This window comes from Hyla sarda, chromosome 11 (assembly GCF_029499605.1).
Source record: "Hyla sarda isolate aHylSar1 chromosome 11, aHylSar1.hap1, whole genome shotgun sequence".
Lineage (NCBI taxonomy): Eukaryota > Metazoa > Chordata > Amphibia > Anura > Hylidae > Hyla > Hyla sarda.
Window position 1 is genome coordinate 46,626,188 of NC_079199.1, and position 25,362 is coordinate 46,651,549.

The following is a 25,362-nucleotide window of genomic DNA, read 5'->3' on the forward strand; positions in this document are numbered from 1 at the left end:
TGGCAGATCATCTATGCGCGCTCCCGACAGGAGCGCTGCATAGACGATTTGAGGGCAGAAGCAAGCGTCCAGCAAGGCATCAGTGACATCGTGCCTGCTGGGAAGCGCTGCTTCCTGCCCTGCTTTATAGAGCAGATTTAGAAGCACTAAATCTGCTCTATTAAAGCGATTTAATTTTTTTTAAAGCCAGGTAGGGGGTTAGGGCTAGATTACTAATAGGTAGGGACATCTTATATTATATATTATATATTATATTATATACACTTTAAGTTCAAAATACAGGCCTACCTCCTCCCCTTCAGCCTGCCTTTCCATCTCCAAAAATTGCATTTTTAGCAATTATACTCTCCTCTTTTCCTTTGAAAAAAGCAAACAGTAAAGTTGCCATATGCTGCGATCCTTTCATCCATTCTTCCTTATACACCTATTTTCCCAAACATCCTAAACACATAGGGGGAGATTTATCAAAAACTGTCCAGAGGAAAAGTTGCCCAGTTGCCCATAGAAACCAATCAGCTCGCTTCTTTCATGTTTAACAAGGCCTCTGCAAAATGAAAGAAGCGATCTGATTGGTTGCTATGGGCAACTGGACAACTTTCCCTTTGCACAGGTTTTGATAAATCTCCCCCAAACTGTTCTCATGTTGCCAAGTTATTGGACTACCTGGCCCAAAAATTATGGATTATAAAGGGGTAGCAGCCTATGGGAAAATTACACATTTTGAACCCAGAAACCCATTTGAGTTTCTAAGTTCAAAATACAGGCCTACCTCCTCCCCTTCAGCATGCCTTTCCATCTCCAAAAATAGCATTTTTAACAATTATACTCTCCTCTTTTCCTTTGAAAAAAGCAAACGGTAAAGTTGCCATATGCTGCGATCCTTTCATTCATTCGTCCTTATACACCTATTTTCCCAAACATCCTAAACACATAGGGGGAGATTTATCAAAAACTGTCCAGAGGAAAAGTTGCCCAGTTGCCCATAGAAACCAATCAGCTCGCTTCTTTCATGTTTAACAAGGCCTCTGCAAAATGAAAGAAGCGATCTGATTGGTTGCTATGGGCAACTGGACAACTTTCCCTTTGCACAGGTTTTGATAAATCTCCCCCAAACTGTTCTCATGTTGCCAAGTTATCGGACTACCTGGCCCAAAAATTATGGATTATAAAGGGGTAACAGCCTATGGGAAAATTACACATTTTGAACCCAGAAACCCATTTGAGTTTCTAAGTTCAAAATACAGGCCTACCTCCTCCCCTTCAGCCTGCCTGTCCATCTCCAAAAAGTATTTTTAACAATTATATGCTCCTCTTTTGTTTTGAAAAAAAGCAAAACAGAAAAGTTGCCATATGCTGCATTCCTTTCATCCATTTGTCCTTCTACACCTATTTTCCGAAACCATTCTACACTCATACTGTTCTCATGTCGCCAAGTTTTTGGACTACCTAGCCCCAAAAATATGGATTATAAAAGGGTAGCAGCATAGGGGAAAATTACACATTTTGAACCCAAAAACCCATTTGAGTTATTAAGTTCAAAATACAGGTCTACCTCCTCCCCTTCAGCCTGCCTTTCCATCTCCAAAGATAGCATTTCTAACAATTATACTCTCCTCTTTTCCTTTGAAAAAAGCAAACAGTAAAGTTGCCACATGATGTGCTCCTTTCATCCATTTGTCCCTATACACTTATTTTTTCCAAACATCCTAAACACATTGGTGGACATTTATCAAAAACTGTCCAGAGGAAAAGTTGCCCAGTTGCCCATGGCAACCAATCAGCTCGCTTCTTTCATTTTTAACAAGGCCTCTGCAAAATGAAAGAAGCGATCTGATTGGTTGCTATGGGCAACTGGACAACTTTCCCTTTGCATAAGATTTGATATATCTCCCCCAAACTGTTCTCATGTTGCCAAGTTATCGGACTACCTGGCCCAAAAATTATGAATTACAAAGGGGTAACAGCCTATGGGAAAATTACACATTTTGAACCAGGAAACCCATTTGAGTTTTTAAGTTCAAAATACAGGCCTACCTCCTCCCCTTCAGCCTGCCTGTCCATCTCCAAAAAGTCTTTTTAACAATTATATGCCCCTCTTTTGTTTTGAAAAAAAGCAAAACAGAAAAGTTGCCATATGCTGCATTCCTTTCATCTATTTGTCCTTCTACACCTATTTTCCGAAACCATGCTACACTCATACTGTTCTCATGTCGCCAAGTTATTGGACTACCTGGCCCAAAAATTATGGATTATAAAAGGGTAGCAGCATAGGGGAAAATTACACATTTTGAACCCAAAAACCCATATGAGTTATTAAGCTCAAAATACAGGTCTACCTCCTCCCCTTCAGCCTGCCTTTCCATCTCCAAAAATAGCATTTCTAACAATTATACTCTCCTCTTTTCCTTTGAAAAAAGTAAACAGTAAAGTTGCCATATGCTGCGATCCTTTCATCCATTCGTCCTTATACACCTATTTTCCCAAACATTCTAAACACATAGGGGGAGATTTTTTCAAAAACTGTCCTGAGGAAAAGTTGCCCAGTTGCCCAGTTGCCCATAGAAACCAATCAGCTCGCTTCTTTCATGTTTAACAAGGCCTCTGCAAAATGAAAGAAGCAATCTGATTGGTTGCTATGGGCAACTGGACAACTTTCCCTTTGCACAGGTTTTGATAAATCTTCCCCAAACTGTTCTCATGTTGCCAAGTTATTGGACTACCTGGCCCAAAAATGATGGATTATAAAGGGGTAGCAGCCTATGGGAAAATTACACATTTTGAACCCAGAAACCCATTTGAGTTTCTAAGTTCAAAATACAGGCCTACCTCCTCCCCTTCAGCCTGCCTTTCCATCTCCAAAAATTGCATTTTTAACAATTATACTCTCCTCTTTTCCTTTGAAAAAAGCAAACAGTAAAGTTGCCATATGCTGCGATCCTTTCATCCATTCGTCCTTATACACCTATTTTCCCAAACATCCTAAACAAATAGGGGGAGATTTATCAAAAACTGTCCAGAGGAAAAGTTGCCCAGTTGCCCATGGCAACCAATCAGCTCGCTTCTTTCATTTTAACAAGGCCTCTGCAAAATGAAAGAAGCGATCTGATTGGTTGCTATGGGCAACTGGACAACTTTGATTTGATAAATCTCCCCCAAACTGTTCTCATGTTGCCAAGTTATCGGACTACCTGTCCCAAAAATTATGGATTACAAAGGGGTAACAGCCTATGGGAAAATTACACATTTTGAACCAGGAAACCCTTTGAGTTTTTAAGTTCAAAATACAGGCCTACCTCCTCCCCTTCAGCCTGCCTGTCCATCTCCAAAAAGTATTTTTAACAATTATACGCTCTTTTATTTTGAAAAAAAAAGCAAACAGAAAAGTTGCTATATGCTGCATTCCTTTCATCAATTTGTCCTTCTACACCTATTTTCCCAAACCATGCTACCCACATACTGTTCTCATGTTGCCAAGTTATCGGACTTCCTGGCCCAAAATTATGGATTATAAAGGGTTAGCTGCATAAGGGAAAATTACATATTTTGAACTCAGAAACCCATTTGAGTTTTTAAGTCCAAAATATAGGCCTACCTCTTCCCCTTCAGCCTGCCTGTTCATCTCCAAAAAGTCTTTTTAATTATACGCTCTTCTTTTGTTTTGAAAAAAAAAACAAACAGAAAAGTTGCCATATGCTGCATTCCTTTCATCCATTTGTCCTTCTACACCTATTTTCCCAAACCATGCTACCCACATATTGTTCTCATGTTGCCAAGTTATCGGACAACCTGCCGCAAAAATCATGGATTATAAAGGGGTAGCAGCATAATGAAAAATTACACATTTTGAACCCAAAAACCCAGGAGGTTTTCCGGTTCAAAATGCAGGCCTCCTCCTCCCCTTTAGCCTTCCTGTCCATCTCCAAAAGTGTCCTTTTTTAACCAATTTTACACTCCTGCTTTGCTATGAAAAAAGCAAACTGTACAGTTTCCATATGTTGCCATCCTCTCATCCATTCTTCCTTCTACTTCTATTTTCCCAAACATCCTACACACATACTGTTCTCATGTTGCCAAGTTACCGGACTACCTGGCCCTAAAATTATGGATTATAAAGGGTTGGCAGCATAAGGGAAAATTAAACATTTTGAACCCAAAAACCCATTTGAGTTTTTAAGTTCAAAATATAGGCCTACCTCCTCCCCTTCAGCCTGCCTGTCCATTTTCAAAAATAGCCTTTTTAACAATTATACGCTCCTTGTTTGCTCTGAAAAAAGCAAACAGTAAAGTTGCCGTATGCTGCGATACTTTCATGCATTTGTCCTTCTACACCTATTTCCCCCAAACCATCCTACACTCATACAGTTGTCATGTCGACAAGTTATCGGACTACCTGGTGCAAAAATTATTGATTATAAAAGGGTAGCAGCATAAGGGAAAATTACACATTTTTAACCCAAAAACCCACTTGAGTTATTAAGTTCAAAATACAGGCCTACCTCCTCCCCTTCAGCCTGCCTGTCCATCTCCGAAAATAGCCTTTTTAACAATTATACACTCCTCGTTTGCTATGAAAAAAGCAAACAGTAAAGTTGCCATATTCTGCCATCCTTTCATCCATTTGTCCTTCTACACCTATTTTCCCAAACCATCCTACACTCACATTGTTCTCAAGTTATCGGACTACCTGCCCCAAAAATGATGGACTTTGAATGGGTAGCAGCATAAGGGAAAATTACACATTTTTAACCCAAAAACCCATGAGGGTTTTCAGGTTCAAAATGCAGGCCTCCTCCTCCTTCCCATCACCCTTCCTGTCCATCTCCAAAATTAGCCTTTTTACCAAAGTTACCCTCCTTCTTTGCTTTGAAAAAAGCAAACAGTACAGTTGCTGTATGCTGCCATCCTTTCATATATTTGTTGTCCTTCACCTATTTTCCCAATTCAAACCATTCTACATGCATACATGTCTGATGTGGCTAAATAGTTAAACTAATTTAAGAGAACAATTGAGGTTAAATTGTCAGTAGAGTATCCCAGAGGATGCCTTTATCTAAAGGCACTTCTTAATAAATAGACATGGAAGACATACAACAGAGGACCAAAACTTTTTTTTAGAACATAGTGGGTATAAATGGTTGACCTTTATTTACTCTTAAAAACCAGACACAGTACACAAGTGAGGTTCGTGATACATCTGGTAAAAGCCCAACTATTCACAGTGCTATAACAAAACTATTAGGCTCAGTCCCTCTTGGAAACATTGTGCTCCAAGGACCACTAGACAGAGGTGGGTAAGAAATTGTATACATAAATTATCAAGTACAATAATAACTTCATTGCTTGTGCTAAAGTATCTTACAGCTACCTAATTGCTTAAACACTATGACGGAGATTTATCAAAACCTGTGCAAAGGAAAAGTTGCCCAGTTTTACATAACAACCAATCAGATCCCTTCTTATATTTTTTACAAGGCCTTTACAAATTTAAAGAAGCTATCTTATTGGTTGCTATGGACAACTAGGCAACTTTTCCTCTCAGCAGGTTTTGATAAATCTCCCCCTATCTCTTCACTTCTAGAGTTTACCCTTAAAATGGCTTATCCTCTATAGCTATGGCTCCCCTTTTTACTTACATTTTCCTCTGGGAAAACACAATTTGAGCCTCCAACATGTTATTTCCAAACAGTCCTACATTCATACTGCTCTAAAGTCGCCAAGTAACCCGATGACCTGAACCTAAAAATTATAAAGATTGCCAAGTAAAAAATTATAAAGATGGCTAAGTCATCGGACTACCTGGCCCAAAAATTATCGATTATGAAAGGATAGCAGCATAAGGGAAAATTACACATTTTGAACCCAATACTTATGTGGGTATTTGTATTATTTAGTATATTGCTAAATCATATAACACCATAAGTTTAAAAAGTGAAGTAAAATCTTCCAATATTTTATTCCTCAAGAGGCACTGGTTTAACCAGTTGAAGACACAGGGTGTACAGGTAGGTTCCCATTCCCGGAAATGTCCACTTGCCCTACAATGATTAAAGCAGTGGCTGCGCAATGGTACGTTCCATTCATTTCTGAAAAATTGTGTCTACATTCTTGCAAGATTGTCAATGTGACCTGGCTGGTTACCATTGCAACAGAAAGCCAGTGGATGGCTTCCTGTCTTCTCAGTATGGAAGCCTGCAAGGTCCAGTCCTAGCATAGATCATACAGGTGAACTGTCATAACAGTTATGCTATACTGCAGTAAAGTTGTACTGCTGTATAGTATAACAGGTGAAAAGTGTGAAAATAAAAAGTTTTTCAATAAATAGTGTAAACAAAATATATAAATGCCACTTTTACAATAAAGCCCTGTATTATCAAATAATATTAATAAAAACTATACATAATAGGTATTGCCACATTCATAATGACTTTTACTTTAAAATGATGTTATTTATCCCGCAGAGTAAACTGGAATAAAAATGACCAAAAAGGTTACATTTGTGCCAACAATAATACCAATAAAAAGTATAGCTTGTCCTGCAAAAAATAAGCCCTTACACAATGAGGTTGGGTGAAAATGAAGAAGTCATGGCCACAAAAACAGGGAAACCACATGATGAGGTAAAAAGACGTTCACCTACACCACTCTTGAGGAATTCCCCCCAGTACATAGACCCAGAAGGACATGACTCTGTTCATTACATAAGAAAAGAATCACAAAAAAGGGCAGAGCTCATCCAAACAGTCACTAATGCCATTTATGTAGTAGAACCCACCTGGTATATATGGAGGAACACAGTAGACACAACACAGTTGAGCCAATACAATGTATGTAAGCACTCCCTTCTCCAATTTCCCCAAATAGCAGGGGAGTGAAAGATGTGGTAGGGAAAGACTATGACGAAAAAGGGGGGAAGTGTAGAATACATTTGACTGATTTCACATTGAGGTGACAAGACCAGGCAACCAGTAAAGGGGTTCAGCTGATTCTACTTGAAAAACTAGGTACAATGGCCATATTAAAAGTTTCTAGCATGTGATGTGGCAGCAATTTTGGATTTTTTTTTACGTTTACGCCGGTTGCTGTCATTATTAATGATCCTGTACAGAAACCAGCGTAAATTTGATACTGCCGCATGGGTAACTGTCTGAAATATTAACATTTTTTTAAAATAATTTACTAATATTTTAATAGTTCAGACAGTTACCCATACGGTAGTATCAAATATGTAAAAGAAAACATTATTTTACTTTTTTTGTATAGCAATAGGAAAAGGAGCAGCTAATTTTTAATTGGGGAGCAGTAAATTTACATTTTTTTCTTTATTTTTTAACTTTTTTTATATAGCACTCCTATACATGTGTATGTGCAGACTGCAGACCATTGCTTTTACAGACCCCTTTAGACAGAAGGGCCCCCCCCTTTAGACAGCAGGCCCCCCCCCACTTTAGACAGCAGGGTCCCCCCTCTTTAGACAGCAGGCCCCCCCTTTAGACAGCAGCCCCCCCTTTAGACAGCAGGGCCCCCCTTTAGATAGCAGGCCCCCCCTTTTAGACAGCAGCCCCCCTTTTAGACAGCAGCCCCCCCTTTTAGACAGCAGGGCCCCCCCTTTAGACAGCAGCCCCCCCCGTTTAGACAGCAGGGCCCCCCCTTTAGACAGCAAGGTCCCCCCTTTAGACAGCAGGGCCCACCCTTGTAGACAGCAGGGCCCCCCCTTTAGAGAGCAGGGCCCCCCTTTAGACCGTAGCCTCCCCCTTGTAGACAGCAGACCCCCCATTTAGACAGCAGGCCCCCCCCCCTTAGACAGAAGGGCTCCCCTTTAGACAGCAGGGCCCCCCCCTTTAGACAGCAGGTCCCCACCTTTTAGACAGCAGCCCCCCCCCCTTTAGACAGCAGGGCCCCCCTTTAGACAGCAGGGCCCTCCTTTAGACAGAAGGGCCCTCCTTTAGACCGCAGGGTCCCACTTTAGAGAGCAGCCCCCACCCTTGTAACCAGCAGGGCCCCCCTTTAGACCGCAGGGCCTTCCTTAAGACCGGAGGGCCCCCTTTAGACCGCAGCCCCCACCCTTGTAGACAGCTCACCTGCAGCTGTCCTCTGTCGGGGCTGCCGCTCCGCTGCACAGTTCTTGCGTCCGCATCATATCATCCTATGGAGGAGCATGTGACACGCACGTCACTCTGCTTCCTCCGTAATGTTACGCCGGGTGCAGGGGAGGAGTGGAGTGACGTGTTATGTCACATGGTCCTCCAGACTAGATGATGCGGATGCTAGAACTGTGCAGCGGAGCGGCAGCCCAGACAGAGGACAGCTGTAGGTGAGCTGTCTACAACGGTCTAAAGGGGGGCCCTGCTGCCACCGCCACCCCACATGTCCCCGCTGCTGCCTTGCTCCTAGCGCCCTGCCAGGACATGTCTATTTTCTGCTGCTCATCTCTGTACCCGACGGAGATGAGCAGCATGTCCCGGCGCTGCGCTGATTGCACTAGGAGCAGGGCAGCAGCGGGGACATGTCGGGTGGCGGTGAATAAATGAATGAATGTAGCCTACATTCATTCATTCACTGCCACCACTGACGGCAGACAACGAATCGGGCAATTATTCGATAACGGGATTCGTCGACAACGAATCCCGTTATCGATTTCAATCGATTACATCGATTAATCGTTGCAGCCCTAATTATATTAGCCACCCTGTTTTTAGCACCTTTTTCCCACTGTAAACTTTTACTTAGAAATAAGAGGTGAAATTAATTAAAACCTCTTTTGTTTGGTTATTTAGGTGCACCAAAAGTTGTGAAAAGCACATTCATGCATAGGAGGGAAAACTGAAAAGATAAAGAAAAAGGTGGAAATTAGTAAATGAGGGCCAATATGTACTACCATGAGGATAGGTTTCCACACAGGTTTTTTTCTGGCAGCTTTTGGAAAACTGCCACTGCAGTTTTTGAGCCAAAGTCAGAAGTGGATCCATAAGGAAGGAAAAGTGTAAGTCCTTCCTTTATATGTCCTATTCTTTTTGAATACACTTCTAGCTTTGGCTCAAAAACTGCAGTGGCAGTATTCCAAAAACTGCCAAAAAAGAAACCTGTGTGGAAACTTAGCCTGATACTGGTTTACAATAAGGGCAGTCTCAAAAGAGATGAATCAATAAACTAGGCAACACTCAGGGGATATATCACTGAAAAATAAAAACCAAGAATTTACTTACCCAGCAAACCTAGGTTAAAAAAACATGTAATTTATCCTCCATCATTACAATATCCACAATAGTACACAGGGGCACAGATTTCTCCCAGATCTAAGGGTGCATTCACACCACGTTTTTGCAATACAGTTCCCGTATACGTTTTCTATGTGAAAACCGTATGGAACCGTATTGGAAAACGTATGCATTGACTCTCCATTGAAAACCGTATGCCAAAAGATGGATCAGGTTGTGTCCGTTCTGCATCCTGTACGGTTTTGTCAGGTTTTTTTCCTGTACCCAAAACCGTAGTCTACCACGGTTTTAGGTCCGGTTGAAAAACTCTTTTAAACAGTATACTTTTTTTATTTTTTTTATTTTTTTACATGGTAGTCAATGGGAACCGTACAGAACTGTATGTGCTTACAGTTTCATCCGGTTTTCACCATACGGTTTTTGACTTTGCACAGTTTTTTTTCTGGGAATTTCAATCAAACAAGTAAAACTTTATTCAAAATGGAGTGAAAAGTTAAAAACGTATACGTTCTTTTCTTAAAAAACTGATGCAACCGGATGTCAGTTTTAAAACCGTACACGGTTTCTAACTGTATACGGGTTAAAATTTGTACACACGTTTTGATACAGTTTAGTCAGGTTTTGAGGAATCCGTTTTTGCTCAAAAAACGGATACGGGAACTGTATTGCAAAAACGTGGTGTGAATGCACCCTAAAGAAGATTCAACCCAGACATAAACAATACATCATTTCATTTTATGCAGCTCCCATAGAACTAATAGTGTCTGTGTGTGTGTGTGTGTGTGTGTGAGGGCAGCCCTGCCTCTATTATACATAGGTTTTCATCTTCTGTCAAGTTCTAAACAATTATCTCGGCCTAAGCACCTGAATTCTATGGTAATGCTTTTATTATAATGTGAAGTAAAATTACTGATATAACGTTGGGGGGGGAGAGGTGATAGAAATTCTTTACTGATAAGGACATTGTGGCATTAGTTGGCTCTCCTAACATGGAATTTAAGTGAAATGTTCTTATCACCACATTATTAAACCAATATATAGAGGTCAGCTGGAGGGGCCTAGAGACTCAGGGGGGGGGGGGGGGGGGAGAGATTTATCAAAATCTGTGCAGCCTAAGAGTAGTCCAGTTGCCCACAACAACCAATCAAATAGCGTCTTTCATTTTTCAAAAGGCCTCTAAAAGTTAAAGGGGGAGATTTATCAAAACCTGTGCAGAGGAAAAGTTGCCCATAGCAACCAATCAGCTCACTTATTTCATTTTAACAAGGCCTCTGCAAAATGAAAGAAGCGATCTGATTGGTTGCTATTGGCAACTGGGCAACTTTTCCTTTGCACCGATTTTGATAAATCTCCCCAAAAAGATGATACTCCTGTACAAAGGTTTTGATAAATCTCCCCATGTGTCTAGAAGTTCAGCACTGAGGCCATTGAAATTATTGTGTCAGTTACATGAATCTGGTGTTAATAGTGAGAAATGTATAGAAAAACATGTAGTGTCCTACCTGTGCCGTCCGTCAGATGAATGTTGCTGGATCCTAGGAGTTTGTTAAAAGGGAATAGAAAACAGAGCTATTTGTTTCCGAAAACAGCGCCATACCTGTCCTCATGTTGTATGTAATATTACAAGATTTCTACATTCACTTTTGAAGAACTGAGCTTCTATATCACACACAACATTAGGACAGAGATGGTGCAGTTTTTAGAAGAAATCAGCTCTGATTTTCTAATCCTGGATTACCCCTTTCAACTTCTCTTTGCTGAATGTTTTCCTTATCCTGTCCTAGGTATTTTGCAGGTATGCTAAGAACCAATCTTATTGGTTTGTTGGTTGTATTCGGCTGCTCCTGGTCATCCTCCCTCTGATCCATGAAATGTCTTGTCTTCTTTGGTGCCTGATTATAAGAAAGGCAAAGATATAGATGATTCCTTGTGATGTCACATGTGTGATGTCACCAACCTTGTCTCACAGTTCTATAAGGGAAGAAATGTAAAACACACACACACATTTTCAGGCAGCCACGCCCCTTTTTGGGGTTTTCTTAGCAAAATGGAGAGTTAGTCAGGGTTTTTTCAATTCTGGTGCAGACAGAATTTCTGGCGCAATGCAACAGAATCTGGCGCACAACCCGACAAAACAATAGTCAAACAATAGTAAATGAGGGCCAATGTGTGTGTGTGTGTGTATGTTCCAGCATCACATCCAAACAGCTAAAGATATTAACATGAAACTTGGCACAAATGTTACTTATATGTCAACAACAAACATAGGATAGGTGATTTAACCCTTACTCACCCCTATTTGCGAGGGTTGGGTTTTTTGTTTAAAGTCCCATACAAGTCTATAGGAAATATAGGTTACAGCATAACTTCCAAACGGCTGGAGATATTTTGATAATACTTGGTATACATATTACTTATATATCAAATAAAGAGATATGATAGTTAAATTAACCCTTACCTACACCCTTATAAAAAAGATGGGTTTTTGTTTCAAATCCCATGCAAGTATATGGGACTTCCAGTACCTTACTTCACAAGCTCCGCTCTGCATCTCCTGGTGAATGTGTCAATCCGGTTTGCAAGCCACACCCCATCTCACAAAAACATGCCCACATTTTAAGCCCCACCCCTTTTATTATCTACCTTTTTTTGTGCATCGGTCTGGCTTGCAAATCACGCCCAATCCAACAAAGCCAAGGCCCCCTCTATGTTAAAGGGGTACTCCGGTGAAAACCTTTTTTCTTTTAAATCAACTGGTGGCAGAAAGTTAAACATATTTGTAAATTACTTCTATTAAAAAATCTTAATCCTTCCTGTACTTATTAGCTGCTGAATACTACAGAGGAAATTCTTTTCTTTTTGGAATGCTCTCTGATGACATCACGAGCACCGTTCTCTCTGCTGACATTATTATAATAATAATAACACTTTATTTATTGTTGTCCTTAGTGGGATTTGAACCTAAGTCCCCAGCACTGCAAGGCAGCAGTGCTAACCACTGAGCCACCTTACTGCCTTTAGCATACATTTGCTATGCATCTGCTATGCATGGTTGCTAAAATGGACAGAGATGTCAGCAGAGAGCACTGTGCTCGTGATGTCATCAGTGTTCCAAAAAGAAAGGAATATCCTCTGTAGCATTCAGCAGCTAATAAGTACTGGAAGGATTAAGATTTTTTAATAGAAGTAATTTACAAATATGTTTAACTTTCTGCCACCAGTTGATTTAAAAGAAAAAAGGTTTTCACCGGAGTACCCCTTTAAGCTTACAATATCTTGAGGTTGAGATAAGAGGATGGAATATGAGGACAGAATATGAGGACAGGATAGGAGGTCAGGATAGGAGGTCGAGATATGAGGATGCGGAGAGATGTAAGGCGAACTTCGAAAGAGATGGGAATACCGGCGCTGACCAAGGAGAGGACAATAGAGCCAGGTGTGTAGCGAACAGATTTAATCCAAAGCGACGCGTTTCACCGCGCTTGCGCGGTTTCATCAGGCATAACAAACACTTCTCAGGGAGGGATTTATATACACGCAGGTATTAACCCCTACCTGACAAAGTAGATTTTCACATCAAATATATACTCATAAAATACATTTAAACACTTAAAGTAAGCATATGTACTCATAAAATGCATCAAGGAAATATAATAATGAATAAGCAATTAATAAAACAGAAAATTAAAACAAAAAATTATTATTATAGTAAAAAGACAAAATCAGAAAAAAGAAAAAAAGGGGATAATAGGAAATAGGGGAAGGACAAGGCATACATAATGCATGGGACATAAAAAATATATATATATGCGCATCCATACACATGTATGCTAACGCCACCCCTACTGTATATGGTCAGGATATGACAAATAACAGATATACATATATATACATATACATATATATATATATATATATATATATATATATATGTATATGGACACATGTGCATATAGACGTACACGCACACGAACACATCCATATACATACATATAGGAACATAAAATTAAAACAGGGATAATATTACTAATGATGATAATAATAATAATAATAATAATAATAAATAAAGGATCAAATAAAATAAAACTTTTTTACATAAATATATATCTATAAAAATATATATCACATGGAACAAAATAGTGCATAACAACAGTCTTATACTATGAGGATGAGATATGAGGATGGGATATGAGGCCGGGATATGATGATGGGATATGAGGTCGAGATAGGAGGTCGGGATAGGAGGACAGGATATAAGGTCGGGATAGGAGGTCGGGATAGGAGGACAGGATATGAGGTCGAGATATGAGGACGGGATAGGAGGTCGGGATAGGAGAACATGATATAAGGTTGAGATATGAGGATGGGATAGGAGGTCGGGATAGGTTGGGATTTGAGGTCGGGATATGAGGACGGCATATGAGGACAGGATATGAGGTCGAGATAGGAGGTCAGGATATGAGGACGGGATAGAATGACGGGATATGAGGTCGAGATATGATGACAGGATATGAGGACGGGATATGAGGTCAGGATATGAGGACGGGATATGAGGTTGAGACATGAGGACGAGGCATGGGGTTGAGATATGAGGACGGGATATGAGGATAGCATATGATGATGGGATATGAGGTCGGGATATGAGGACGGGATATGAGGACGGGAAATGAGGTCAAGATAGGAGGACGGGACAGGAGGTCGTGATATGAGGACAGGATATGAGGTCGAGATAGGAGGTCGGGATAGGAGGTCGGGATAGGAGGATGGGATATGAGGTCGGGATATAAGGACAGCATATGAGGATGGGATATGAGTATAACATATGAGGTCGGGATATGAGGACAGGATATGAGGTTGGGATATGAGGACTGGATATGAAGTCGGGATATGAGGACAGGATATGAGGACAGCAAATGAGCATGGGATATGAGGATGGGATATGAGGACGGGATATGAGGTTGGGATATGAGGTCGGGATATGAGTTCGGGATATGAGGTTGGGTTATAAGGATGGGATATGAGGACGGGATATGAGAACGGGATATGAGGACGGGATATGAGGATGGGATATGAAGATGGGATATGAGGTCGGGATATGAGGAAGGGATAGGAGGTTGAGATAGGAGGACAGGATAGGAGGTCATGACATGAGGACGAGATATGAGGACGGGATATGAGGACCGAATATGAGGACAGGATATGAGGACAGGATATGAGGTCGGGATATGAGGACAGCAAATGAGGATGGGATATGAGGATAGCATATGAGGATGGGATATGAGGACGGGATATGAGGTCGGGATATGAGGTTGGGTTATAAGGATGGGATATGAGGACAGGATATGAGGACGGGATATGAGGTCGGGATATGAGGTCGGGTTATAAGGATGGGATATGAGGACGGGATATGAGGACGGGATATGAGGTCGGGATATGAGGACGGGATATGAGGTCGGGATATGATGATGGGATATGAGGACGGGATATGAGGACAGGATATGAGGTCGAGATAGGAGGACGAGATAGGAGGTCATGACATGAGGACGAGATATGATGAAGGGATATGAGGTCAAGATAGGAGGACGGGATAGGAGGTCGGGATAGGAGGTCGGGATAGGAGGTTGGGATATGAGGTCGAGATAAGAGGATGGGATATGAGAACGGGATATGAGGACGGGATATGAGGTCAGGATATGAGGAAGGGATATGAGGACGGGATAGGAGGTTGAGATAGGAGGACAGGATAGGAGGATGAGATATGGGGACGGGATATGAGGACAGGCTATGAGGACGGGATATGAGGTTGGGATATGATGATGGGATATGAGGACGGGATATGAGGACAGGATATGAGGTTGAGATAGGAGGACGAGATAGGAGGTTGGGATATGAGGTCGAGATAAGAGGATGGGATATGAGAACGGGATATGAGGATGGGATATGAGGAAGGATACGAAGAAACAGGAAAAAAGTGTACACCTTTGGATGCTGGGGCTGCTCAATGGAATAATTTTCTGTCGACACGTTCAGATGAAGTATCAAGAATTTATTGATACATGCGAACAAAAAGACAGTGAAACAAGATGCATTTCGGGAGCGAGCCCTCCCTTCTTCAATTGTGAGAAGTGGAAGCACCAGCTGCTACTTTGAATAAAGTTCAAGTGGCTGTAGTCATATAAGGTTTGCTGGTCTGTTTAAAGTCTTTCTATAAGATGCTAAGGCCTAAATCTGTGAATTGATTACATTACAAAGTATTCTTTCTGTTTCTAAGTATTACATGCATGCACTGAGTCTTATTCAGAGTGTAAGGGGTTAACAATTTTTCCCAAAGGTCAGTTGCACTGTAAGAGCAAATCTTTAACATGTCCAACCCCTTAGCTAGTATGTGCTAAAGTCTGCCCTACTCCACCCCTATTCCCAGGATAGGGGAGGATCCAAAAATCTGAGAAGTGTCAGCGCATTCAGCTCTCTTACCATCTAAGAAAGTTAGCCTACATCTCTAGCACTGTCCAGTCAAAGTTTATCCTGCCTAGCATGTCCCACTACAGAGGTACAAGAAGTTGTAGCCTTCAGGAGAAGACAATTCAAAAGAACTAGGTGCGTTTATTCCTCTAGACCTGGCCTTCTTAGTAATAAACTAACATTTGCGGATAGCCTTCTGGAAACGCTTAGGAAGTCTTAGCTTAGCCCAATGCATTAAGTAGGAAGGGATCCTTTCAAACATTTTCCATGGACCACCCTATGAAGAACCCCGATAGCTTGTTCAAGTTATATTGGCCTTAAAGGAAAACTGTCACATGTTTTCTCCGGCGCTATCCACAGGTACTGATGGATAGTGCCCGGATCTGCCCGGCCGTTTGCCCACAATCGTATATTTATTGTATGTGGAAATCTTCCTGTAACTGGCATGGGCGGGGCTTCTGTAGCTTAACTGGCACTGAAGTCAGCGCCGCTTATGAATATTCATCCCCACTCCCTCCAGTTAGGAGCGGCGAAGAGAGCGAGAGCTGGAGGGTGGGGGATGAATGTTCATAAACGGCGCTGAAGTCAGTGCCAGTTAAGCTACAGAAGCCCCGCCCGTGCCAGTTACAGCAAGATTTCCACATATTTCCGGGCGGATCCGGGCAAGGTAGGGCTCATTGGAATCAGCGTCTCCCGCACTATCCATAAGTACCTGTAGATAGTGCGGGAGAAAGCGTGACAGTTTTCCTTTAAGCTAATGCGGTGTACAACATATAAGCCCAAGTAAAAATTCATCAATCAAGTTACCATCCCAAGTATTGTGCAAGAACAAGCCGGGCTACATCTAGAGGGACCATATAATGCCCAGGGTAGACCTAACCTCTGAGTCTAAAACATACTGTGAGGTATATATCTGAAAATATCTTCTGAACAGTGACTAGTGACATTATACCACTTGCTGCTGTACTGAAAGTGCATCCAAAAGAACTGTACTGCATATCTGAAGGATTCCCAAGTATTGATACTGTATTGATCTGCACACAGTTGTTCTCCATAAACCCTGGCTTTAGAAGTTTTATTCAACTCAAAATCAACTGGTGGCAGAAAGTTAAACAGATTTGTAAATTACTTCTATTTAAAAATCTTAACCCATCTAGTACTTATCAGCTGCTGTATACTACAGAAGAAATTATTTTCTTTTTGAATTTCTTTCCAGTCTGACCACAGTGCTCTCTGCTGACACCTATATCCATGTAAGGAACTGTCCAGAGCAGGATAGGTTTGCTAAGGGGATTTACTCCTGCTCTGGACCGTTCCTGACAAGGAGAGAGCACTGTGGTCAGACAGAAAAGAAATTCAAAAAGAAAAGAACTTCCTGTGGAGCATACAGCAGCTGATAAGTACTAGAAAGATTAAGATTAAAATAGAAGTCATTTACAAATCTGTTGACATTTCTGGCACCAGTTGATTTAAAAAATAAATAAATGAATAAAAATGTTTTACACCGGAGTACGCCTTTAAGGCCAAAACTGGCCTGGTTCTGAAGGAGTTAAAGTGAATGGACCCCTGTTGTAAGACCACACACAACCTGGGGACAGCACCAGGGGTCTTCTTCCATATAATATATAGGTATGGGGAGGGACTTTTTTTTATTTTGCTATTTAGGGTACACATCATAAGTGTGAAATCTGTAAGGTAGTAAACCACAGCAATACAATACAAGATTAAATCCTCTGCAATAAAGTTTATCTATAGAAATGGTACGACAAGAAAACAAAATCAAACCAGAACATGAATGCAAGATAGGTGTAAATCCCAATTAAATAAAGAACATCCATAGAGCAGTCCTGTATGTCTGAATGAGGAACATTGACGAGAACCCCCGGGCAACAAAAGAGTTAATTGTTAACAAACCAGTAGCGCTGTCATGTCTAGGCAATGTACTGCTTCTACCCTCTTGGCTCTTTGTGTTGTGGCGACATCTTGTGGTGAATTTTCAGAATGACAGTTGGTGCACCACTTCCTCTGTGTTCACGCGAGACTTGTAGCGGGAAGTGGCCTGCAGCGCCGCCGTGTGTAGGCCGGGACTGAGGCCGGTTGCTGACTGCTTGTCTCCCAGTGACTTGCCGGAGCACATGTGAGGAGCAGCCGCCACCATGAGCAGCCGGGTGTGTAAGAGCTGCGGCTGTACCGACATTGATGTGGACGCGGCCCGGGGAGATGCGGTGTGTACGGGCTGCGGCTCGGTGCTGGAGGACAATATTATAGTCTCTGAGGTGCTGTTTGTGGAGACCGGAGGCGGAGGATCCTCGGCGGTGGGGCAGTTTGTGTCGTCAGAAGGTGAGTGACAGACGAGTACTGCCCTCCACATGGGGGCGCTGTGTGATGAAGTGAGCGCAACACTCCGCATACAGTGTAAGGAGGCGTGGTGGGCACATAGGTCTGTATACAGGAGACAGCAGTGGGGCACAGTGATCTGTATACAAGAGACAGCATGGGGCACAGTGATCTGTATACAGGAGACAGCAGTGGGGCACAGTGATCTGTATACAGGAGACAGCAGTGGGGCACAGTGATCTGTATACAGGAGACAGCAGTGGGGGCACAGTGATCTGTATACAGGAGACATGGGGCACAGTGATCTGTATACAAGAGACAGCATGGGGCACTGTGATCTGTATACAGGAGACAACATGGGGCACAGTGATCTGTATACAGGAGACAGCAGTGGGGCACAGTGATCTGTATACAGGAGACAGCAGTGGGGCACAGTGATCTGTATACAGGAGACATGGGGCACAGTGATCTGTATACAGGAGACAGCAGTGGGGCACTGTGATCTGTATACAGGAGACAGCAGTGGGGCACAGTGATCTGTATACAGGAGACAACATGGGGCACAGTGATCTGTATACAGGAGACAGCATGGGGCACAGTGATCTGTATACAGGAGACAGCAGTGGGGCACAGTGATCTGTATACAAGAGACAGCATGGGGCACAGTGATCTGTATACAAGAGACAGCATGGGGCACAGTGATCTGTATACAGGAGACAGCAGTGGGGCACTGTGATCTGTATACAGGAGACAACATGGGGCACAGTGATCTGTATACAGGAGACACCATGGGGCACAGTGATCTGTATACAGGACACAGCATGGGGCACAGTGATCTGTATACAAAAGACAACATGGGGCACAGTGATCTGTATACAGGAGACAGTGATCTGTATACAGGAGACAGTAGTGGGGCACAGTGATCTGTATACAGCAGACAGCAGTGGGGCACAGTGATCTGTATACAGGAGACAACATGGGGCACAGTGATCTGTATACAGGAGACAACATGGGGCACAGTGATCTGTATACAGGAGACAACATGGGGCACAGTGATCTGTATACAGGAGACAACATGGGGCACAGTGATCTGTATACAGGAGACAGCATGGGGCACTGTGATCTGTATACAGGAGACAACATGGGGCACAGTGATCTGTATACAGGAGACAGCATGGGGCACAGTGATCTGTATACAGGAGACAACATGGGGCACTGTGATCTGTATACAGGAGACAGCATGGGGCACTGTGATCTGTATACAAGAGACAACATGGGGCACAGTGATCTGTATACAGGAGACAGCATGGGGCACTGTGATCTGTATACAGGAGACAACATGGGGCACTGTGATCTGTATACAGGAGACAGCATAGGGCACTGTGATCTGTATACAAGAGACAACATGGGGCACAGTGATCTGTATACAGGAGACAGCATGGGGCACAGTGATCTGTATACAGGAGACAACATGGGGCACTGTGATCTGTATACAGGAGACAGCATGGGGCACAGTGATCTGTATACAGGAGACAACATGGGGCACAGTGTCCTGTATACAGGAGACAGCATGGGGCACTGATCTGTATAGAGGAGACAGCATGGGACACTGATCTGTATACAGGAGACAGCATGGGGCACAGTGATCTGTATACAGGAGACAACATGGGGCACAGTGATCTGTATACAGGAGACAGCATGGGGCACTGTGATCTGTATACAGGAGACAACATGGGGCTCTGTGATCTGTATACAGGAGACAACATGGGGCACAGTCATCTGTATACAGGAGACAGCATGGGGCACAGTGATCTGTATACAGGAGACAGTAGTGGGGCACAGTGATCTGTATACAGGAGACAGTAGTGGGGCACAGTGATCTGTATACAGGAGACAACATGGGGCACTGTGATCTGTATACAGGAGACAACATGGGGCACAGTGATCTGTATACAGGAGACAGCATGGGGCACAGTGTCCTGTATGCAGGAGACAGCATGGGGCACTGATCTGTATAGAGGAGACAGCATGGGACACTGATCTGTATACAGGAGACAGCATGGGGCACAGTGATCTGTATACAGGAGACAACATGGGGCACAGTGATCTGTATACAGGAGACAGCATGGGGCACTGTGATCTGTATACAGGAGACAACATGGGGCACTGTGATCTGTATACAGGAGACAACATGGGGCACAGTCATGTGTATACAGGAGACAGCAATGGGGCACAGTGATCTGTATACAGGAGACAGCATGGGGCACAGTGATCTGTATACAGGAGACAACATGGGGCACTGTGATCTGTATACAGGAGACAGCATGGGGCACAGTGATCTGTATACAGGAGACAGTAGTGGGGCACAGTGATCTGTATACAGGAGACAGTAGTGGGGCACAGTGATCTGTATACAGGAGACAACATGGGGCACAGTGATCTGTATACAGGAGACAACATGGGGCACTGTGATCTGTATACAGGAGACAACATGGGGCACAGTGATCTGTATACAGGAGACAGTAGTGGGGCACAGTGATCTGTATACAGGAGACAGTAGTGGGGCACAGTGATCTGTATACAGGAGACAGTAGTGGGGCACAGTGATCTGTATACAGGAGACATTAGTGGGGCACAGTGATCTGTATACAGGAGACAGTAGTGGGGCACAGTGATCTGTATACAGGAGACAGTAGTGGGGCACAGTGATCTGTATACAGGAGACAACATGGGGCACAGTGATCTGTATACAGGAGACAACATGGGGCACAGTGATCTGTATACAGGAGACAACATGGGGCACAGTGATCTGTATACAGGAGACAGCAGTGGGCACAGTGATCTGTATACAGGAGACAACATGGGGCACAGTGATCTGTATTCAGGAGACAACATGGGGCACAGTGACCTGTATACAGGAGACAACATGGGGCACAGTGATCTGTATACAGGAGACAACATGGGGCACAGTGATCTGTACTCAGTAGACAACATGGGGCACAGTGATCTGTATACAGGAGACAACATGGGGCACAGTGATCTGTATACAGGAGACAACATGGGGCACAGTGATCTGTATTAAGGAGACAACATGGGGCACAGTGATCTGTATACAGGAGACAGCATGGGGCACTGTGATCTGTATACAGGAGACAGCATGGGGCACTGTGATCTGTATACAGGAGACAACATGGGGCACAGTGACCTGTATACAGGAGACAACATGGGGCACAGTGACCTGTATACAGGAGACAACATGGGGCACAGTGATCTGTATTAAGGAGACAGCATGGGGCACAGTGATCTGTATACAGGAGACAGCATGGGGCACTGTGATCTGTATACAGGAGACAGCATGGGGCACAGTGACCTGTATACAGGAGACAACATGGGGCACAGTGATCTGTATACAGGAGACAACATGGGGCACAGTGATCTGTATACAGGAGACAACATGGGGCACAGTGATCTGTATACAGGAGACAACATGGGGCACAGTGACCTGTATACAGGAGACAACATGGGGCACAGTGATCTGTATACAGGAGACAACATGGGGCACAGTGATCTATATTCAGGAGACAACATGGGGCACAGTGATCTGTATACAGGAGACAACATGGGCCACAGTGATCTGTATACAGCAGACAACATGGGGCACAGTGATCTGTATTAAGGAGACAACATGGGGCACAGTGATCTGTATACAGGAGACAACATGGGGCACAGTGATCTGTATACAGGAGACAACATGGGGCACAGTGATCTGTATTCAAGAGACCGTAGCAAGAAGGTAAATTGCTCTCTGGGAAAGGCCGTCACGTCTCGCTATTACCAGTCTATATAAGCTGCTCCTCTGCTCTGTTATTAGTCTTTTCATCTATAACTCCATCCTGGGTGGAGACGGCATCATAAGGCTGGAACCACACATGGAGTTTTGGATGTCACTTTTGTTTTCTTAAGTTTTTTTTTTTTTTTACACTTTTTTTCTTTCTCAGTATATATGCAGTTTGGTATTCATGATATTTACATCGGGGGACATTTATAAAAGGATTTACTCCCTTTTTCTTGCTTATAATTGTTTCTCAAATGTCTCCTGTGCGACTACACTGTTTTTTTATGCCAGTTAGAATAGCAGTAGTCAGAGATTTATAACGTGCGACTGTCGCAAAAAAGTTGCACACCATAAAAAAATACTATATATTTACTCCAGCTCAACCCTGGCTTGCAGATTTTGCTTGCTCAGAAGAGGTGACATCAGTAGACTCCTGCAGTGCTGAGGGACTACTACTACTCCCATCATGGAACAGACTTGTTTCCATGATGGGAGTAGTAATTCCCCCTGCAGGAGTCTGCCGGTGGCTGGGGAGGTTACATTAGTGTTTGTTCTACTACCCCCATCATGGAACAGACTCTGTTCCATGATGGGGGTTGTAGTACAGGGGCTGAGGGATTGATCGCACCTGGTGTCACTTCTGACAACCGATGCGATCAGAAGTTATTAAGCAGGGGAGCGGGCGGCATTCTCTGCAACTCTGCGATCACAATGTATTTTTTTACTTTCATTTTTAAATTCCCCGTTGGAAGCCCTGAATGGCCGGTACTGAGGAGCTAATCAGGGATCCCAGCGGGGTTTTTAAAATTTACATTGTGAGGGGACATATGTATATTAAAAGTGTTGTGGGGGGGGGGGCGCAAGATTTATAGCGCTGCAGGGGGGGGGGGGGGGGCATAGATCGCTATATATCTAGCTATATTATATCTATCAGGATCATCTTGCCGGCGGCTGCTGGATGCGTTCTGATAGATATACCATTCACATATAGCGTTGCAATAGAAAATTAAGACAAATGCGCCGGCGGGGTCACATTATGCGCTGGCGGGGGTATAGATATATACATATAAATGTGCTGGTGGGGGTCATATTTTTATTAATGTGCTGGCGGGGGTCATATTTTTATCAATGTGCAGGGGGGGCTAGATATATAGCGCTCTATGCCCCCCCACAACACTTTTAATATACATATGTCCCCTCACATTGTCCATTTTAAAAACCCCGCTGGGATCCCTGAATGGCTCCTCAGTACCGGCCATTCAGGGCTCCCGGCGGGGAATTTAAAAATAAAAGTAAAAAATACATTGTGTACATCGCAGGGTTGCGGACCATGCTTCCTGTTCCCCTGCTTAATATCTTCTGATCGGATTGGGTGTCAGAAGTGAGACCCGGTGCGATCAATCCCTCAGCCCCTGTACTACAACCCCCATCATGGAACAGACTCTGTTCCATGATGGAGGTAGTAGTACAAACACTAATGTAACCTCCCCAGCCACCAGCAGACTACCGCAGCCAGGGAACTACTACTCCCATCATGGAAACAAGTCTGTTCTATGATGGGAGTAGTAGTAGTAGTAGTCCTGGCTGTGGGAGTCCGTAGGCAGAGGTGTTAAAACGTTGTACGTGAGGGATGTTATAACGGGTCTTAACGGATGAATATGCCCGTTATTTGGACGGACATTATTCTGCCGTTAGCATCCGTTAATTCACCCGTTATTAAACGTCCGTTAACAATACATTATAATGGCCGTTTATTAAAGGGTGAATTTTATAGTGTGAAAGCAGCCTTTCATGAGCAAAATCTCAAAATGAAAAACAGAATGTAGGAAAAAAGCTGATTTGCTTACGGTATGTGAAACAAATTTAAAAAGGCTGTGTGACTTGTTATAAATGTGTTGCACGTATGCAAAACATTAAAGGGGTACTCCCGCGGAAAACTTTTTTTTTAATCATTTGGTGCCAGGTAGTTAAACAGATTTGTAAATCACTTCTATTAAAAAATCTTAATCCTTCCAGTACTTATTAGGGGCTGTATACTAAAGAGAAATCCAAAAAACAAATGTCATGACCACAGTGCTCTCTCCTGACCTCTGCTGTCCATTTTAGGAACTGTCCAGAGCAGGAGAAAATCCCTATAGCAAACATATGCTGCTCTGGACAGTTCCTAAAATGGACAGAGATGTCAGCAGAGAGCACTGTGGTCCTGACATCAGACGAAATGCATTTCTTTTTTGGATTTCTCTTTAGTATACAGTCCCTAAAAAGTACTGGAAGGATTAAGATTTTTTAATAGACGTGATTTACAAATCTGTTTAACTTTCTGGCACCAGTTGATTTAAAAGAAAAAAAGTTTTCCATGGGAGTACCCCTTTAAGCAAAAAAAATATAAAATACATACATAAGCAAGTTTTTATGAATGTCACCCATCATTGACATCAGCAGTGTGGCATATTCTGACTTAGGCCACATTACCCTAGAGCACTTTACGTACACATTTGGGGTATTTATGTACTCAAAATGTGTTACAAATTTGGGGGTCTTTTTCTTCTTTTACCTCTTGTGAAAGTTAAAAGTATGGGGCTACACCAGCATGTTAGTGTAGAAAATGTATATTTTTTTTTTTACACTAACATGCTGGTATAGCCCCCAACTTTTCTTTTTCACAAAAGGTAAAAGTAGAAAAAGCCCCCCCAAATTGTGAAGCAATTTCTCCCGAGGACAGAAATACCCCACATGTGGCCCTAAACTGTTGCCAGACAAATGCAACAGGGCCCAGAAGTGAGAGAGCTCCATGCACATTTGAGGCCTAAATTAGTCATTTGCACAGGGGTGGCTGATAGTTGCAGAGATTTACTTACATGCGGCGTACCAAAACACAGCATTTGGTAAACCTCCGCCTATTGCAGTGTTTCTCAACCTGGGTGCCTCCAGCTGCTGCTAAACTGTGACTCCCAGTAAGTTGGGAGTTGTAGTTTTGCAATAGCTGGGGGCAACCTGGTTGGGAAACCCTGCCCTACTGGGTTGATCAAGAGGAAGGCAAAAAAAAACCTTATGAGGCGGATGCCAATTTGCCCCATGCCAGGGCGAAAAATTCCTTCCCGACTCCAAATATGGCAATCAGAATTAATCCCTGGATCAACTTTCTTGGGACTTTTTGGGGATTACAGGGGGTATGTGGAGAGGCCTCTCAGATTTTTCCGCACAGTGCCACAAGCGGCAGTGGCTTTGGTGGAAAGGGATTTGAAGAGAGGGATGCTTGTATAAAAGTTATCCACGTACAAGTGGTAACCTTTATCCAGCAGTGGGTACATCAGTTCCAACACAATCTTCCCGCTAACTCCCAGGATGGGGGGGGGGGGCATTCTGGGGGGTTCAATGTGGGAATCCTTCCCTTTGTATACCCTAAATCTGTAAGTGTACCCTGAGGTACTCTCACAGAGCTTGTATACTTTCACGCCATACCTTGCCCTTTTACTGGGAATGTACTGGCGGAAATGGAGTCTCCCTTTTAAA

The 25,362-nt window shown here is 43.1% G+C and overlaps 1 protein-coding gene and 1 long non-coding RNA gene across 2 annotated transcripts in view; one reads left to right on the top strand and one right to left on the bottom strand.

Moving 5' to 3' along the window:
* The window catches only part of LOC130294849 (uncharacterized), a 252,918-nt gene extending 235,230 nt beyond the window's left edge, over positions 1-17,688 (bottom strand). The window contains exons 1-2 of the long non-coding RNA XR_008848639.1: positions 17,592-17,688; positions 10,718-11,107 (exon numbers count right to left, since the gene is read on the bottom strand). This is a non-coding gene — a long non-coding RNA (uncharacterized LOC130294849). The remainder of the gene's footprint in view (positions 1-10,717; positions 11,108-17,591) is intronic.
* Positions 17,689-17,695: 7 nt separating this feature from the next.
* The window catches only part of BRF1 (BRF1 RNA polymerase III transcription initiation factor subunit), a 379,514-nt gene continuing 371,847 nt past the window's right edge, over positions 17,696-25,362 (top strand). Inside the window, exon 1 of the mRNA XM_056544927.1 lies at positions 17,696-18,017. Coding sequence (XP_056400902.1) covers positions 17,834-18,017 — 184 coding nt within the window. The 5' untranslated portion in view covers positions 17,696-17,833. The remainder of the gene's footprint in view (positions 18,018-25,362) is intronic.